General features: G+C 45.7%; 1 protein-coding gene across 2 annotated transcripts in view; it reads right to left on the reverse strand.

The window, feature by feature from the left end:
- Positions 1-17,594, reverse strand: part of ERF (ETS2 repressor factor) — a 129,302-nt gene that overhangs the window by 78,287 nt on the left and 33,421 nt on the right. Inside the window, exon 1 of one of the 2 annotated variants that reach the window (XM_073602028.1) lies at positions 15,788-15,944. The exons of the other annotated variant lie outside the window; for it this stretch is intronic. Coding sequence (XP_073458129.1) covers positions 15,788-15,809 — 22 coding nt within the window. The 5' untranslated portion in view covers positions 15,810-15,944. Of the gene's footprint in view, positions 1-15,787; positions 15,945-17,594 lie in introns of those variants that run through there. 2 annotated transcript variants of the gene reach the window in all.

Here is a 17,594-nt window from a genome sequence, read left to right on the forward strand (position 1 = left end):
GAGCCAGAATGGGGATCTGTCAATGTAAACAAACAGATCCCCACTCTGCCAGGTGAGGAGAGAAAGATCTGCTGTGCCTAGTGTTCAGGAACAGCGATCTCTCTCTTCTCCCAGGCAGCCCGTCCCCCATACAATTAGAAACACCTCCCAGGGAACAGTTAACCCCTTGATCGCCCCTTAGTGTTAACCCCTTCCCTGCCAGTGCCACATACAGTGATCAATGCATTTTTATAGCACTGATCACTGTATTGGTGTCACTGGTCCCCAAAAAGTGTCACTTAGGGTCAGATTTGACACACTGCATTCCTGTTCAAAAATTGCAAGTGATTCTTTGCAGCGCAAATTGAGCCCATTTATATTGTATGGGCTCAAATCGCACTGCAAAAAAAAAAAAAAACAAAAAAAAACAAAAAAAAAAAAAAAACAAACACCTTTTTTTAAAAAGTCAACAGCTACAAAAAAAGTGTAGCTGCTGACTTTTAATAATCAGACACTCACTATTCCCACGGTCCAGCAATGGGGGTGTCCCAAGCCCCACTCCTCTCCATGGCATTCTTACTGTGGGCGCCCGGCTGTAGCTTCACAGCCGGGTGCAAGCTGTGAATGGCCGGGCAATCTTCTGGGACCTGTACCAGGGAGAGGTGTTGCGGAGGCCCGGGAGGAAGTGGGAGCTGGAAGCCTCTAAAAAGGAGGGTATCCGCCGCACGCCCCCCCCCCCCCCTCAAAAAGAAGACATGTTCCAATTTTTGGTAGAACTCTGCTTTCTGCAAGTTTCCAACACATGCAGAAATACTGTACATGCAGTTACTTGTTAACCCTTGCAGTTGAAGGGGACGGGGCAGAACATGGGTACTTTTTTTCTTATCCCAGAGTTAAGCTTTGGAGTTAAAGTTGTGTTTTTTTTTTTTTTTCCCCCCCACCTAGAAAAAAAAAAAAAAAGTAGTTTTCTACCCTGCAATATTGTGCGATCATGAAATGCCCATTTCCACATCCATACCGCTACATTTTCTAGGAACAATAGACATGGGTTGCAGACTTTTTGTCACCCTATACAGAGACAAATACCTGTGTACGTTTGTATCCACACCATTGTCCCTCGGATCCTCCAGGTAGGAGCTCTGTTATCACAAGCACACCTTTTTGTGTTTATTTAAGGAGGGAGGGCTATACTGGTTATAAAAAGGAACATAAAAAAGAATTTACAATGGGGAAGCCCTCTTAACCTTCCGTACAATCTGCATATCTAAAGCATACATAAGGCCCCCTTGGTTCTCTGGTGCCCTTTGTCTGACACAGTCCGACAGGCACCATCGCCCCCCCCCCCCCCATCCCGAGATTATGTCCAGTCTTCTACAACACAGGGAGAAAAAAAAAAAAAAAAAAAAAAAAAAAAAAAAAAAAAAAAAAACTTTCCTCCAATGCCGTCATGCTTGCTTTCATCAGACCGACTAGTGCACAGAAAATAGCCCTTATCCGGGACCGCTGTCAATGGCTGTCCGCCTGCGTACGTGCGTGCGAATCAAGGAAATAAACAGATAAATAGTCCCTCAGTAATGAGATTTTTTTCACACTGGGAACATCTACAGAAGGGTCTATCAAGGGCCGGTCATACCACAATTTTGTTTTTTTCCCTCTTTTTGAGATGCATGTTACCTGCAAAAACAGCAATCAGAGAGATTAGAAACCTTGTTCACGGGCCATTGTGCTCTGCCAAAAGGTCAGAGCCAGGAGTTGTTGGTGTTCTCACCCCCAGCATAACAAAAGACCAAACCCATTAGGTCTCATACACACTAGGCTCTTCTCAATGCCTCCCTCCTGACAGGAGAAACAGCTACAACCCTTGTAGATCTCTTATAAGCAGAGCACACCTGTGCTCAGACCACAGCCGCACATACTGTGGTTTAGCATCCAACAAAGAGGCCGGAAACAGTGTAGGGTGCTGATCAAAATCTTTATTCTAAATCCATCAGGAGTGAAGCATCCTATCACACAAGAGATGTTGATGCATTTCAGCCCAGGTGGGCTTTAGTCTGGAAGACATGACTAAGGCCCACCTGGGCTGAAATGCGTGCAGTCCAGTGACAAGATGCTGACCCTGGCTGTGTGAATGAAGCCCAACATGGTATTGCCGAGCCGGCACCCCAATCCTGACCCTGGCCATGTGAATTAAGCCCAACATGCTATTGCCGAGCCGGCACCCCAATCCTGAGGCAAGATGCTGACCCTGGCTGTGTGAATGAAGCCCATCATGGTATTGCCGAGCCGGCACCCCAATCCTGAGGCAAGATGCTGACCCTGGCTGTGTGAATGAAGCCCAACATGGCATTGCCGAGCCGGCACCCCAGTTCTGAGACAAAATGCTGACCCTGGCTGTGTGAATGAGGCCCATGTTATTTCCGAGGCAAGATGCTGACCCTGGCCATGTGAATTAAGCCCAACATGGTACTGCCGAGCCGGCACCCCAATCCTGACCCTGGCCATGTGAATTAAGCCCAACATGCTATTGCCGAGCCGGCACCCCAATCCTGAGGCAAGATGCTGACCATGGCCATGTGAATTAAGCCCAACATGGTATTGCCGAGCCAGCACCCCAATCCTGACCCTGGCCATGTGAATTAAGCCCAACATGGTATTGCCGAGCCGGCACCCCAGTTCTGAGACAAAATGCTCACCCTGGCTGTGTGAATGAGGCCCATGTTATTATTTCCGAGCCAGCACCCCAATCCTAAGGCAAGATGCTGACCCTGGCCGTGTGAATAAGGCCCAACATGTTATTTCTGAGCAGGCATCTCAGTTGGGGGGGGGGGGGGGTGGAGATCGTGACCGTGTGAATGATGCCCAACATGTTCTCTCCAACCACGCATCTCAGTCCAGGGGGAAGATGCTGAGCGAGTCCTGAATAAAAATGGCTCCCTCCTTCTTGGGAAAACGGCATTGTCAAGGGGAAGTTTGCAACATTTCTTGGAAGAGTTATACTAAAGCCACGTACACACGTGTGGAAAGTCCGACAGAAAAAGTCGGACGGAAGCTTTTCATCGTCTATTCCGATCGCGTGCGTGCCTCATCTGTCTTTTTTTTTTTTTTTTTTTCGAAAATTCTGACGGACCTAGAAATGGAACATGTTCTAAATATTTGCGACTGAACCAATTCCTATCGGGAAAACCGATTGTTTGTATGCTGTTCCGACGGACCAAAAAAACGACGCATGCTCTGAAGCAAGTACAAGACGGAAGCTACTGGCTATTGAACTTCCTTTTTCTAGTCCCATCGTACGTCACCGCGTTCTGTACGATCAGACTTTGATTTGATCATGTGTAGGCAAGACTGCTGGAATGGAATTCTGTCGGGAGAAACCTTCGGAGTTTATATCGACGGCAAAACCGGTCGTGTGTACGCGGCATTACACATTATTTTGCATATCCTGAACATAAAAAAAAAAAAAAAAAGGGAAATCTGATACGTCTACTTTCCCATAACCCCGTAGGGTCATGCGCCATTTGAATATGTCCACATGCACACAAGATACAGTTGCACAAGTGACAAAGAACTCCGCATACCAACTTTTCTTTAGACGCTGATAACCCAAGAGTATCTAAAGCGATCATCTACATTATTATACAACCCAATGGATTGTGAACAATGCATGCCGTGCAATTCACGACGAACGTCCTTCATTGCCTTGGGAAGGAAAGTGACCATATAAAAACAAACAAACTGGGAAACAAACATTAAAAAAAAAAAAAAACCCACAAAAGAAGGATTAAATTGGCTCGGACGCGGGTTGCCACAGAGTTCCAGGAAGCCGCGGTGGTGGTGCTATCTCTTTAAATGCACCAACCCCCCTCCCCGCCGCTCTTCCCCATCCCAAACCACACCACCCTCTCTGTAATCCCTTGAGCCAAAAGCTAAAAGGCTGGAATTCAATCTCTGTTTCAAAAACCAACATTACATCACTCCGATTCCAGGACAGCTTTAAAGACACAGACTACAGGAACAGCGCACGCTCTCACATTTATACATTTAAACAGTGGAAACTTTACAAGGAATTTCCATCTGTCTGGGCCTGCAAGTTAACGCAAGGTCTTAACTCTTCCACCGCCAAAGCTGAGGCTTACTAGACCAAAGCGATTTTTTTTTTTAGATTTTAAAACAAGCAATTTTCGCAGCAGACTGAAATACGTCAGAATAAAAACAAAAATAGTGGAGGGGAACAACCAAAGGAAAATACGTACACCAGCGCATTTTTCGTGCGCCAAATTCATGCCATGGGCTCTATGTGCTGCTTCACTTTTAAAGCAATAGGCAACAGATCCTATTAGCGCTCATTCACATCACATGCAAAAACATGGAAATTTGACTTGAGTCCTGAGTTCTGCTCACACCACTGCGCTGGGAAAATAAATAAATTGGACATTTTTTTTTTTTTTCAGCGAAGCTGGTTGCAATGCACACAACGATGAATAAAATGTCATTTTGTGACTTTCATAAAGTTGTAAAAAAAAAAAAAAAACCCCACAAAAAACACACAGAATGTGCCAATGCAACAATGAGCCCTAAGGCCCCGTTCACATATTGCATAGCTGCAATGGTTCTGCATGTTGCATAGGGGCACCAGTCCATTTACTTGAAGGGGCGCCCCTATAATTTATTATACAGGATTTATATAGCGCCAACAGTTGGCGCAGCGCTTTACAACATGAGGGCAGATGTTACAATCCAATACAGTAACACTTGTTTGTCCCCTTTTCGGGAGACAAGCTTCACGCAATTAAAACAAAACAACAAAAAAAAAAAAAAAAAAAAAGGGGACAATTTGCCGTCCGATCCTGACGCACAACAAATCGCTGTAGAGTCCCACCACCTTTGGGGTGCCACTAAAGGATAAATGGTACCCAAATACAAACTGCGTGTTTTGCAGCGATATTGCCATGTGATTTGGAAATGCGGCGATTCTGCCCACAGTTCCAAATCGCGGAGCGTGAATGGGGCCTTAGAATCCATTCACATAGGGGCATGGCGCCGTTTCAAGTATTGCATGCAGGGCAGCCCATTCATTTCAATAGGCTGCCTGATGTGAGAAACGCTTAAAAGAAGTCTGACTCTTTGGAGAAATTGCGCCGCTCTGAAAGGCACCACACGTTTTGGCGCACGTTCTCGCAAATGCCATTAAGAATTAATGGCACGGCCGCTCGTCTGTTTCTGCACATTGCAGGAAAGCATGGGATTTTTGCACACATTGCCACAATGCAGAAGTGTGAACATAGCTTAAGCCTCGGTACACACACAATTGTCAAAAGTATTGGTACACCTGCCTTTACAAGAACTTTAGTCTCAGTCTGTAGGGTTCAATATTGAGTTGGCCCACCCTCTGCAGCTATAACAGCTTCAACTCCTCTGGGAAGGATGTCCACAAGGTTTAGAAATGTGTCTATGGGAAGGTTTGACTATTCTTCCAGAAGTGCATTTGTGAGGTCAGACACTGATGTTGGACGAGAAGGCCTGGCTCACAGTCTCCACTCTAATTCATCCCAAAGGTGTTCTATCGGGTTGAGACCAGGATTTTGTGCAGGTCAGTCAAGTTCCTCCACCCCAAACTCGCTCATCCATGTCTTTATGGACCTTGCTTTGTGCACTGGTCCAAATCATTTGGTGGAGGGCGGATTATGGTGTGGGGAGGTTTTTAGGGGCTGGCTTGGCCCCTTAGTTCCAGTAAGCGGAACTCATAAGGTGTCAGCATACCAAGACACTTTGGGCAATTTCATGCTCCCAACTTTGTGGTAACAATTTGGGGATGGCCCCTTCCTGTTCCAACATGACTGCGTACCAGTGCACAAAGCAAGGTCCATAAAGACATGGATGAGTGAGTTTGGGGTGGAGGAACTTGACTAGCCTGAGTCCTGACCTCAACCTGATAGAACACCTTTGGGATGAAATAGCATAGACTGCGAGCCAGACCTTCTCGTCCAACATCAGTGCCTGACCTCACAAATGCTCTTCTGGAAGAATGGTCAAACATTCCCATAGACACACTCCTAAACCTTGTGGACAGCCTTCCCTGAAGAGTTGAAGCTGTTATAGCTGCAAAAGGTGGGCCAACTCAATATTGAACCCTACGGACTAAGGCTGGGATGCCATTAAAGTTCGTATGTATGCATGTACTAATACTTTTGGTAATATAGTGTATAAATGTGATGCAGGAAATGCAGCAAAACCAGTGCATTTCCCGAATCACATTAAAATTGCACAATGTTCATGTGATCTGCTGTGCGTGTCAATGTTAAATAAACACCTAGGGGAAAAAAAAAAAAGGCTTGCAAGAGGCTGTGCGATTGCCTAAAATTAGATCACATGGGCGCGAAGAAATCACACTGCATTGAAATAGCGCAGGAACTCCCCCCCCCCCAACACCAGAATGGCACCGCAAAAAAAAAAAAAAGTCCTGCACCATTTCAATGCAGCGCAATTTGAGCCATACAAAATGAATATGCTCAAATCACACTTCAATGAATTGCATGCGATTTGAACAGAAATGCGGTGCGATTCCAGTACGAATCACATGCGACTCCCCACACCACACCAGTGTGATCCTAGGCTTAATGTCCGATAGCATGCGCAAATAATCAAGCATTTGCACCAACAATCAAAGCTACAAACTTGTAGTGGACAGCGAGGAGGAGCGCCGCAGGATGGAGAGGAACAGACAGCACATCACACAACAAAGTAGCAAAAATATATTTCGTGCCTACGGTACAATTTATCCTCATTACATTCGACGGGCGCCGCTAAATGCGACCCACGACCAACGGCACGCAATGCAAGTGGTCGCAGTGCTTTGGTGCGCCATTAAACTGGCGGTGGGAAGGCGTCACAACCTCTGAAAGCGATCACTTATCAGGAGGTGCGGCAGTTCAGACGCGAGTCTAAGCTTAGCCTTAATGTTCTAATACCCCGAAAGCACAAAGCGACTCGCTTTCCATGAAAAGAAAATCGGATACGATTCAGTTCCCGCGCACACCTGAGTGCTTTTACGCCTAAGCTGATAAAAAATAATGGTAATCCTCTTGTGTAATGGAATTCTCATTCGTTTATCTTGGAAAAAAAAAAAAAAAAAAAAAAAGGGTCAGGTGCTTCTTTGGTGAAATAATGTGCATTTTTCACCCATAAAATTCAATTAGAGTGCATATGGGGGGGGGGGGGGGGCATGAAAATGCAGTTGCACGCTTGAACCTAGCCAAAGTTTAGTTACGATTCAAAAGAGAATGAATGCATAAAAAATAAAGAAGTACTGATGCACCCTCTATATAATAAATATATATATATATATATATAACAGAACTCAGAAACAGTTTAGGGAAATAAGGCTGGAACGCGTTTAGGGATAACGCTAGAATACGTTTCGGGCATACATCCATAAAACCGCATATGGTGCCAACGCTAGGTTCACACTACTGTGCGCTGGAACATGTGAAAAACTGCATGCTTTCACAACAAGCACAGAAACGCGTTGCCATTTGCAACGGTGGTGGCATTGTTAATGGCGCCCCCATGCAACCACAAACACATTACATTTTTTTTTTTTAATAGAGCCGTGCACTTTCCCCACATTTCTCGCATGTAGCGTAGCCCACTGACATGTACAGCCTGCTCAACATGCGATGGTCGCACCCATTAGGTGTGAACCAAGCCTGAAATGAATAAACTGCCCTACACACGATGGGCGTACACTTGGTTGTAACCTGTACGTATGAACCAAGCCTGAAATGAATGGGCTGCTCTATGTGCTGTAACCTGCGCGCTCCATGACACCCGTAGGTGTGAACCAAGCCTAAAAGGGAATGGGCTGCCCTGTACACGACGGATAGAAATGTATTGAAAATGTGTGGAAACGCGTACGCTTCATACCTATAGGTGTCACGCAGCATACGCATTTCCACACATTCTCAATACATCAACACCCATCGCGTGTTGGGCAGCCCATTCACTTTAGGCTTGGTTCACACCTACAGGTGTCATGGAGCGTGTGCATTTCCGCACATTCTCAATACGTTCCCATGCATCACGTGTAGGGCCGCCCATTCATTTCAGGATTGGTTCATACCTACAGGTGTCATTAATGGGCGGCCCTACACGTGATGCATGGGAACATATTGAAATGTGCAAAAACGCACACGCTCCAAGATGCCTGTAGGTATGGACCAAGCCTAAAAAGCGAATGGGCTGCCCTACATGTGACGGATAGGAATGTATTAAAAACATGTGCAAACGCTCCATGACCAGACTTCACGCCCGAAACATCTCCACAATACACCCCTTTCTAACCGTTGAGACCACTAAGCAACTTATTGACTCCCTTGTTATCTCTCGCCTTGATTATTGTAACTCCCTCCTCATTGGCTTACCTCTCCAGTCTATCATGAATGCCTCTGCCACACTCATCCACCTTACCAACCGTTCAGTGTCCGCCACTCCTCCCTGCCAATCCCTCCACTGGCTTCCCATTGCCCAACGAATAAAATTCAAAACACTATAACATACAAAGCTATTCACAATTCTGGCCTGAGCTACATCACCGATCTTCTCTCCAAATATCACCCAAACCGTCCTCTCCACTCCTCCCAAGACCTTCTAGCTCCCTTGTCTCCTCCTCCCCGGCTATGACTAAGCACCAACATACGGTGTGAAACGCGTTAGTTATTGAGCTCTGCCTCTGTACAATATGGGCTGAATTTGGATTTTAATATTTTTCTAAAAAAAAAAAAAAGGTGATGTATCAGTGTGCGGCCGTCTAGGACTTCTTCTGCCGATTGATCCATTGCAGAGCCTGCACCTGTGAGTCTTGTTAGGGCGTACGCTTTAGGGAGTCTTTTTGTCTGGAGCGGCAACATTTATTGTCCTCCTCCTCCCATGTTCATCTTCAGGACTTCTCCAGAGCCTCTCCCACCCTCTGGAACTCACTTCCCCAATCTGTGCGGTTATCTCCTACTCTGTCTACTTTTAGACGATCCCTGAAAACTCATCTTTTCAGGGAGGCCTATCCTGCCTCCAGCTAAAACATCCAAATCTTCTATTCCCCTCATCAGTTCATCCCCCACAGTCCCTACCTTTTTTTTTTTTTGTTTCACCAGACCCTCCCTATAATGCCACGTACACACGAGCGGACTGAACTCCGAAATACTTTGATGGAGTTCCGATGAAATGGACTTGCCTACACACAATCCCACCAAAGTCCAATCATTTCGAACATGATGACGTACGACCGAACTAGAAAAGGAAGTTCAATAGCCAGTAGCTGCCCTTGCATCATATTCGGTCCGTCGGACTAGCATACAGACTAACGTTTTTTTCGATAGGAATCGAGTCCGTCGGAAAGATTTGAAACATGTTCCAGTTCTAAGGTTCGATGAAGCCCACACACGATCGGAACGTCCGATGGATTCGTTCCGTCGGACCTTTTCTGCCGGAAAGTCCTGTCATGTGTACGCGGCATTAGATTGTAGGCTCCAGGAGCAGGGCTCCGCTAACCCTCTTGTTTTGAATTGTACTGTTGGTGTAGTGTCTCCCTACATTGTAAAGAGCTGCGCAAACTGTTGGCGTAAAAAATTAAATAAAATAATAATAATATTATTATGACGCCTGTAGGCATGAACCAAGCCTAAATGAATGGGCTGCCCTACATGTGACGCATGATACTGTATTGAAAATGTGCGGATACGCACACGTTGCATTGCGCCTATAGATGTGAACCAACCCTAAATGGGAGTACCAATTGATAGAGCGTTCAATCCAGGCGTATTTCAGACTGCAGAGAATTGGGGCATGCATGCATGCGTCTGCCGGCCACACAAACACGCCAGGATTGGATGCAAAGGGCCATGTACAAGGGGGCCAATGCAGGACGTCATCCTTTCACGACCTGGGAACGCATTCAATAAAGTCAGATGCCAACAACAATACTTCGGACACATTAACAAAGGACGTCCAAAAAAGTCTATAAAAGGTTGCAAAAAAAAAAAAAAAAAAAAAAAAAAAAAAAGCGACTATTTTCTTACAAATCAAAACACGATTAATAAAAGGCGACAATCAGAAATCAAAGTGTTAAATACGGCGCCTTTCGATTGGTTTTCGGAAAGTCTGGGAGTTTTGGAATTGTATTAGTGATTCGGCCTTGGCTCCGCTTGAAACAATAAATGCGAAAAAGAGACGAGGAACGGTTTGGGGAGCCTCAATTAAGGACAAGTCTTAACAGAAGCAGAATAGAGTTTAGGAAGAGAAGATGGGAGGGTGAAGAAGAGGAGGGGGGAAGGCTTCAAATTCCAAAAGACAGACAATCAGGCTACCCAGGGAGGGGGGGTGGGTTTAAGGTGGCGCCAAATAAAAAGCAAAGGATTGGGGGGGGGGGGGGGGATTCAAAACAACATTACAAAGAAAAGGAGGGAGATGGGACACGAACATGACAGCTTGTGTCCTGAGGAGGAAGACACCTGGACGGAGTTTGCTCAGGTGGAAACTGAACCGCTTTCAAAAGTCTGCTGCAAAAAAGCGCAAAGAAACTTTAGATCGACTCCGGAGGAAAACATACCGCCATTGTTACAATGAATAATCTTCCACATGTGTCATTGTCGAGATTTTTTTTTTTTTACACCAGTTTATTTAGTGTCTAAATGCCCAGAAAATGCAAAAACTTGATTGGGGGGGGGGGGGTTGTAAAAATTTTAATGAATGCTTTTGAGATCTTCTTGAGTTTGGACGCACTCAGAGGCTCTAATCTGGAAGCACGGGATTCTGTAAAAACGCAGCATGGATTCTACCATTTAAAATTGTTACACACATCAATGCCCTATAAAACGCGTGTATGCCATCGCCAGTGTGAATGAGGCCCAAACTGTCAAACCTCTTGCCACCCGCTTAACACGTATGCGCAGTGGCAAAAGGGTAGGCTTTAACACCCACAACATGTGCCACTGGATGCCCAATATTTCCGTTTTGCGAGCACGCTCACGGCAGCTCCCGGTCCCCGCTAATGATTGCTAGCTGGTGAGATCAGCTCCTGATCATGTGACCCTTGCAACAGCCAATCACAATGATCGGTGGATCTTTCCTGCCCCCAAAGCGTTCACAACTTTTAAAAAGGGTATTGCACATATATTGGGGTGCACTTGTATGTCCTCCAAGGCTCGGTTCACACTGCTGCACTGCGGTGACGCATGCACATTCACGCACCGGCATGCACTGTCGTAAGGCAGGTCAATCATTTGAACTCAAGACAAAAAACAAAAAAAAAAACAAACACAGAATTTACTATTTATGCAATGGACAACAATAAGCGAGTGACGGTATGCTGTGGTGCTCTGCAACGCAAGCGCCATTTAGAATCAAAGGCACTGCAGCGCACCAAAACATGCGTTTTTCACAGCGCAAGCCAAGGACGCTGCAAGCGACAGATGGACCAATCGCTAGGAGCTATCCCGACAGCACACTGGGCTCTAAGAGCTTCACAAAAGAAAAAAGTGGCAGTATAGAGATCAAAGCACAGTGGCACTAAAAAAAAAAAAAAAACCACACTGCTACCCAGCAGCAGCCTGAGAAAGAGCGCTTATCCCCCCCCCCCCCCCAGCCTGTGCACACAATCCGAGCAGGCAGGGGTTAATCCGCAGGGAAAGGCTTAGCTCATGGAAAGTAAATTGCCATTAGCAGCTTCTGGACAAAGTTTAGAGCAGTTACATGCTTTAACCCACGCAGAGCCAGACAGCCAGGCCACCTTAAGAGCACGTTGTTTATCGGAAAAAAAAAAAAAGTTCCATTTGGAAAGCGGAGCTCGGATACAACTGTATCCGTCTGGGAGGAGGGGATTGGTCAGTGTTAAGGACCCCCAGAATCAACAGACAGCCCTGAACACCCCAACATGGGGAGATCACAGAAGACACACATTTAGTGTGATCCTACAACAGGCACAGCGAGGTGACAACACACAACTATGCGGGATTCTCCATTCACAACACATGAAGAGGAGTACACACACTGGAAGATAACTGTACAGGGATCAGGTTACACTTCACATGCAACCAGAAATGATCAGACCAATGTTATCCCTGATCTGCACTTTACAACCATTGATCTGCATCTCACAACTAACAATCGTCTACAATCCCTGATCTGCATTTTTCTTACTAACACAATGATGTATAATCACACACAGTGATATATAACCCCTGATGTACACTTTGCTACAATCACACAACCAGAAATCAAGCACAACCCCTGATCTGCACAGCATTTCAATCACACAACCAGCACTGATATACACTCCAATCTCCACAATGTACAATCCCTGATGTACACTTTGCTACAATCACACTACCAGCAATCAAGTACAATCCCTGAGTTGCACTTTATTACAAACACATGATTATGTACAGTCCCTGATCTGAACTTAACTGCAATCACAACACAATACCTGCAAATCATGTACAATCCTTGATCTGCACTTTGCTACAACTACACAATCCCCGATCTCCACATTTACTATATGCAATCTCTAATGCGCACTTTGTACACGATAGCTATTTGTGTGATTGTAGCAAAGTGTACATCAGGGATTGCACACCGAATATCACGGATTGTATACGATTGTGTAGCAAAGTCTGAATCAGGGATTGTACATCACTGTGTAGTTGTAGCAAAGTGCAGATCAAGTATTTACACGATCGCTGGTTGTGTGATTGTAGCAATCCATGATCTGCACTTTGCGATAATCACATAATGATGTATAATCACTGATCTGCACAGCACTACAAAATCACACAACCTGCAATGATTACACTCTCTGATCTCTACTTTACAGTGTGCAACCACACAACAAGCAATCGTACACTACAAGCCCTGAGCTGCACTTTGTTACACTTCACATGCAACTAGAAATGATCAATCAGCCCAATGTTATCTCTGATCTGCATCTCACAACAATCGTCTGCATTCCCTGATCTGCATTGTGTTTAATAAAAAAAAAAAAAAATGCAGTATAAATCACACACAGTGATATACAACCCCTGATATACACTTTGCTACAATCACACAACCAGCACTGATATACACTCCAATCTCCACAATGCACAATCCCTGATGTACACTTTGCTACAATCACACTACCAGAAATCAAGTACAATCCCTGAGTTGCACTTTGTTACAAACCCTGATCTGAACTTTACTGCAATCACAACACAATACCTGCAAATCATGTACAATCCCTGATCTGCACTTTGCTACAACTACACAATCCCCGATCTCCACATTTACTATATGCAATCTCTGATGTACACTTTGCTACAATCGCACAACCAGCAATCACACAACTTGCTATAATAACACAACTGAAGGTGGTCACACACAGCGATTTGCCATTGATCTAGAAACAAGTGATTCACCACCAATTACAATAATCACACAACGAAACACAAGATATTGTTGTGCACTAAAAACCCGGATGGAAATCACAGTCGATTGGTTGTAAATGCAACTAACTGATAAAATAAAAGTGACAGTTGTGTGTTGCTGTGTTCCAGGTGAAGGTAGATCCGGCACCAGAGAGACTTCCATGTAACTTTCTGCCTCACACACTGATAATCATTTAAGTGATCAGAAACAACTGATAAAAGATACAATGAAACACGGCAGAGTCATTGCGATCGATCTTGGCACAAGCGAATTGAACAATGTAACACATAAACTGAAAAATCTGATCTGTATTATGATCGGTTGTCTGACGTAAACAGATATTCATACAATTATTTAGAAACTATTGATAAGATTCCACCAATCACTGAGACTCATTGGATGGAGGGAGGACAATCTATATTCTAATTGATCATTTTAGTTGCATTAAATGATCAACATAACGATCGTATCAATGTGTGTGTGGGTGTGGGGGGGGGGGGCACTTCCATGACTCTCTAAATTAGTAGAATGGTTGATGATTTTAAATTTGATCAATGAAGTCACAGGAGACTGAATGTTGATTGATCAGATCGATATGTGAGGATGGCATACAGCTGATCGACAAAGTCAAAAATTGAAGCATTGCTCCTTAAATCAATCAATGTAATATTCTTCAATTTCCAATTTGGATCAGTTAAGTCGCAACGGACGATCAATCGTATGATACCGATAGGCAACAACATACGACCGATCGAGTCGCAATCAGACGACATTTCTCTATCAATTAGTCTCTGGTTTGTAATTTGAATCAGATGTGTCGGATGATCAATAGATTGTATTGATAGATGTGTGGACTCCATACAACCAAATCGAGTCAAAACTAAACCAACACTCTCTATAATCGATCAGAGGGGTCTCTGCTTTGTGACTTAGATTATTAATTGAACGGTCATACCGATAATGGAAATCAATACCAGAGCTCTCCAGACCAATCAATCTCCGGTTTACAATTTTGATTTGACCCATTAAGTGCATCTTAACGATTAAATAATCTAACCGGTATGTGTGTGGACCCCGTACAGCCGATCGATCAGAAATCAGACCAGAGCTCTCAATATCAATTGATTGGATAGTTTAGGCTGTATCCAGATGATCAATTACATGACATTGATGATAGGCGTGCGATCACTGGACCGACGATCGAGAGGAAACCGAACCAGAATTCTGAATATCAAATGGAACAGAGTCTGGATTTGATTGATAAGCCGCATTGGAAGATCGTATTGATCAGTTAAGCTGTATTGGATGATCATATCGATCAATAAAGTCGTATTGGATGATCACATTGATCAGTATTGGATGATCGTATCGATCAATAGTTGTATTAGAAGATCGTATTGATCAATAAAGTTGTATTGGAAGATCGTATTGATCAGTTAAGCTGTATTGGAAGATCGTATTGATCAGTTAAGCTGCACTGGACGATCGTATCGATCAATAAAGTCGTATTGGATGATCACATTGATCAGATAATCAGTACTGGATGATCGTATCGATCAATAGTTGTATTAGAAGATCATATTGATCAATAAAGTTGTATTGGACGATCGTATTGATCAGTTAAGCTGTATTTGAAGATCGTACTGATCAATAAAGCTGCACTGGGTGATCATATTGATCGGTTAAGCTGTATTGGAAGATCGTATTGATCAGTTAAGTCATATTGGATGATCAATCGATAGGCGTGTGGACACAATGCAGCCGATCGAATCGAAATTGAATGAGCGCTCCATGGAATGAAGGGTCTCGGGATTTAATAAGCTGTATTGGATGAAAGTATTTATTGGTTAGTTGTTATTACATGATCATATTGATCAGTAAAGTGATATTGGATGATTGCACTGATTAGTTTAGTATTATTAGACGATCATATTGATCAGTGAAGTGATATTGGATGATTGGTTGTATGGCACCATAGAGAAGACACATTAAATACACATAGAGCCCCCCCAGTAACGGTCAGCACAGGCCACACACGGGGAGATCTCCATCGTGCGATCTCAGGGGATGAGATGCAGGAAAAGTGCAGGGAAAGTTGCTCAGCACTCCTATCCGGACTGTCATGTCCCCCCACATATACACAGATCTCCCCCTCTGTCCCACCTTCACATCGCTGAAAACTGCAGCCGTTGCCCATAGCAACTAGGAGTACGGTTGCCAGGGGCGACCTGTCCCCTCCCCTCCTCCCCCCAGAGTGCAGCGCCAAAGTTGCTCCGCCAGCAACAAGTGAGAAGTGCTCGGCGCGCCATGTGGCCGGAGTGCCGGGCGGAGTTGCGGAGTTCTTTGCTCGGATTACCTGGGTCGGCCGGGGTCTTCATGGCTGTGTCCAGCTTAGCTGTGCTCTCCGCTCGGTGCCTGGCTCCGGTATGAATGTCTCCTCCTCCTCCCGCTCGGGCCCCGGGCTTCTCCTCCTCCTCCTCCTCCTCTTCTTCTCCTCCTCCCCCCGCCCGCTCACATTACACCCGCGGGACGCCCACGCCGCGGGGAGCCGCCCCCTCATGACGTCACCCAGCACACCGCGTCGCCATGGAGACTCCCCTCACCGCTCCGACGCGACGTCTACGTCACAGGACCAGGGAAACCGGGGAGGACCAGCACAGTGTATAGAGGGAACCAGTGCTTGTATATAGAGCCAGCACAGTGTATAGAGGGAACCAGTGCTTGTATATAGAGCCAGCACAGTGTATAGAGGGGACCAGTGCCTGTATATAGAGCCAGCACAGTGTATAGAGGGGACCAGTGCCCGTATATAGAGCCAGCACAGTGTATAGAGGGGACCAGTTCCTGTATATAGAGCCAGCACAGTGTATGGAGGGGACCAGTGCCTGTATATAGAGCCAGCACAGTGTATAGAGGGGACCAGTTCCTGTATATAGAGCCAGCACAGTGTATGGAGGGGACCAGTGCCAGTATATAGAGCCAGCACAGTGTATAGAGGGGACCAGTGCCTGTATATAGAGCCAGCACCGTGTATAGAGGGGACCAGTGCCCGTATATAGAGCCAGCACAGTGTATAGAGGGGACCAGTGCCGGTGTATGGAGCCAGCACAGTGTATAGAGGGGACCAGTGCCTGTATATAGAGCCAGCACAGTGTATGAAGGGGACCAGTTCCTGTATATAGAGCCAGCACAGTGTATAGAGGGGACCAGTGCCCGTATATAGAGCCAGCACATTGTATAAAGGGGACCAGTGCCTGTATATAGAGCCAGCACAGTGTATAGAGGGGACCAGTGCCTGTATATAGAGCCAGCACCGTGTATAGAGGGGACCAGTGCCCGTATATAGAGCCAGCACAGTGTATAGAAGGGACCAATTCCACTATATAGAGCCAGCACAGCGTATAGAGGGGGCCAGTGCCTGTATATAGAGCCAGCACAGTGTATAGAGGAGACCAGTGCCCGTATATAGAGCCAGCACAGTGTATAGAGGGGACCAGTGCCCGTATATAGAGCCAGCACAGTGTATGGAGGGGACCAGTGCCAGTGTATGGAGCCAGCACAGTGTATAGAGTGGACCAGTGCCCGTATATAGAGCCAGCACAGTGTATAGAGGGGACCAGTGCCCGTATATAGCCAGCACAGTGTAAAGAAGAGACCAATGCCACTATATAGAGCCAGCACAGCGTATAGAGGGGACCAGTGCCAGTATATAGAGCCAGCACAGTGTATAGAGGGGACCAGAGCCAGTGTATAGAGCCAGCACAGCGTATAGAGGGGGCCAGTGCCTGTATATAGAGCCAGTACAGCGTATGGAGGGGACCAGTGCCCGTATATAGAGCCAGCACAGTGTATAGAGGGGACCAGTACCCGTATATAGCCAGCACAGTGTATAGAGGGGACCAGTGCCAGTGTATAGAGCCAGCACAGTGTATAGAGGGGACCAGTGCCAGTATATAGAGCCAGCACATTGTATAAAGGGGACCAGTGCCTGTGTATGGAGCCAGCACAGTGTATAGAGGGGACCAGTGCCTGTATATAGAGCCAGCACAGTGTATAGAGGGGACCAGTGCCCGTATATAGAGCCAGCACAGTGTATAGAGGGGACCAGTGCCCGTATATAGCCAGCACAGTGTATAGAGGGGACCAGTGCCAGTGTATAGAGC

Source organism: Aquarana catesbeiana, linkage group LG10 (genome assembly GCF_042186555.1).
Source record: "Aquarana catesbeiana isolate 2022-GZ linkage group LG10, ASM4218655v1, whole genome shotgun sequence".
Classification (NCBI taxonomy): Eukaryota; Metazoa; Chordata; class Amphibia; order Anura; family Ranidae; genus Aquarana; species Aquarana catesbeiana.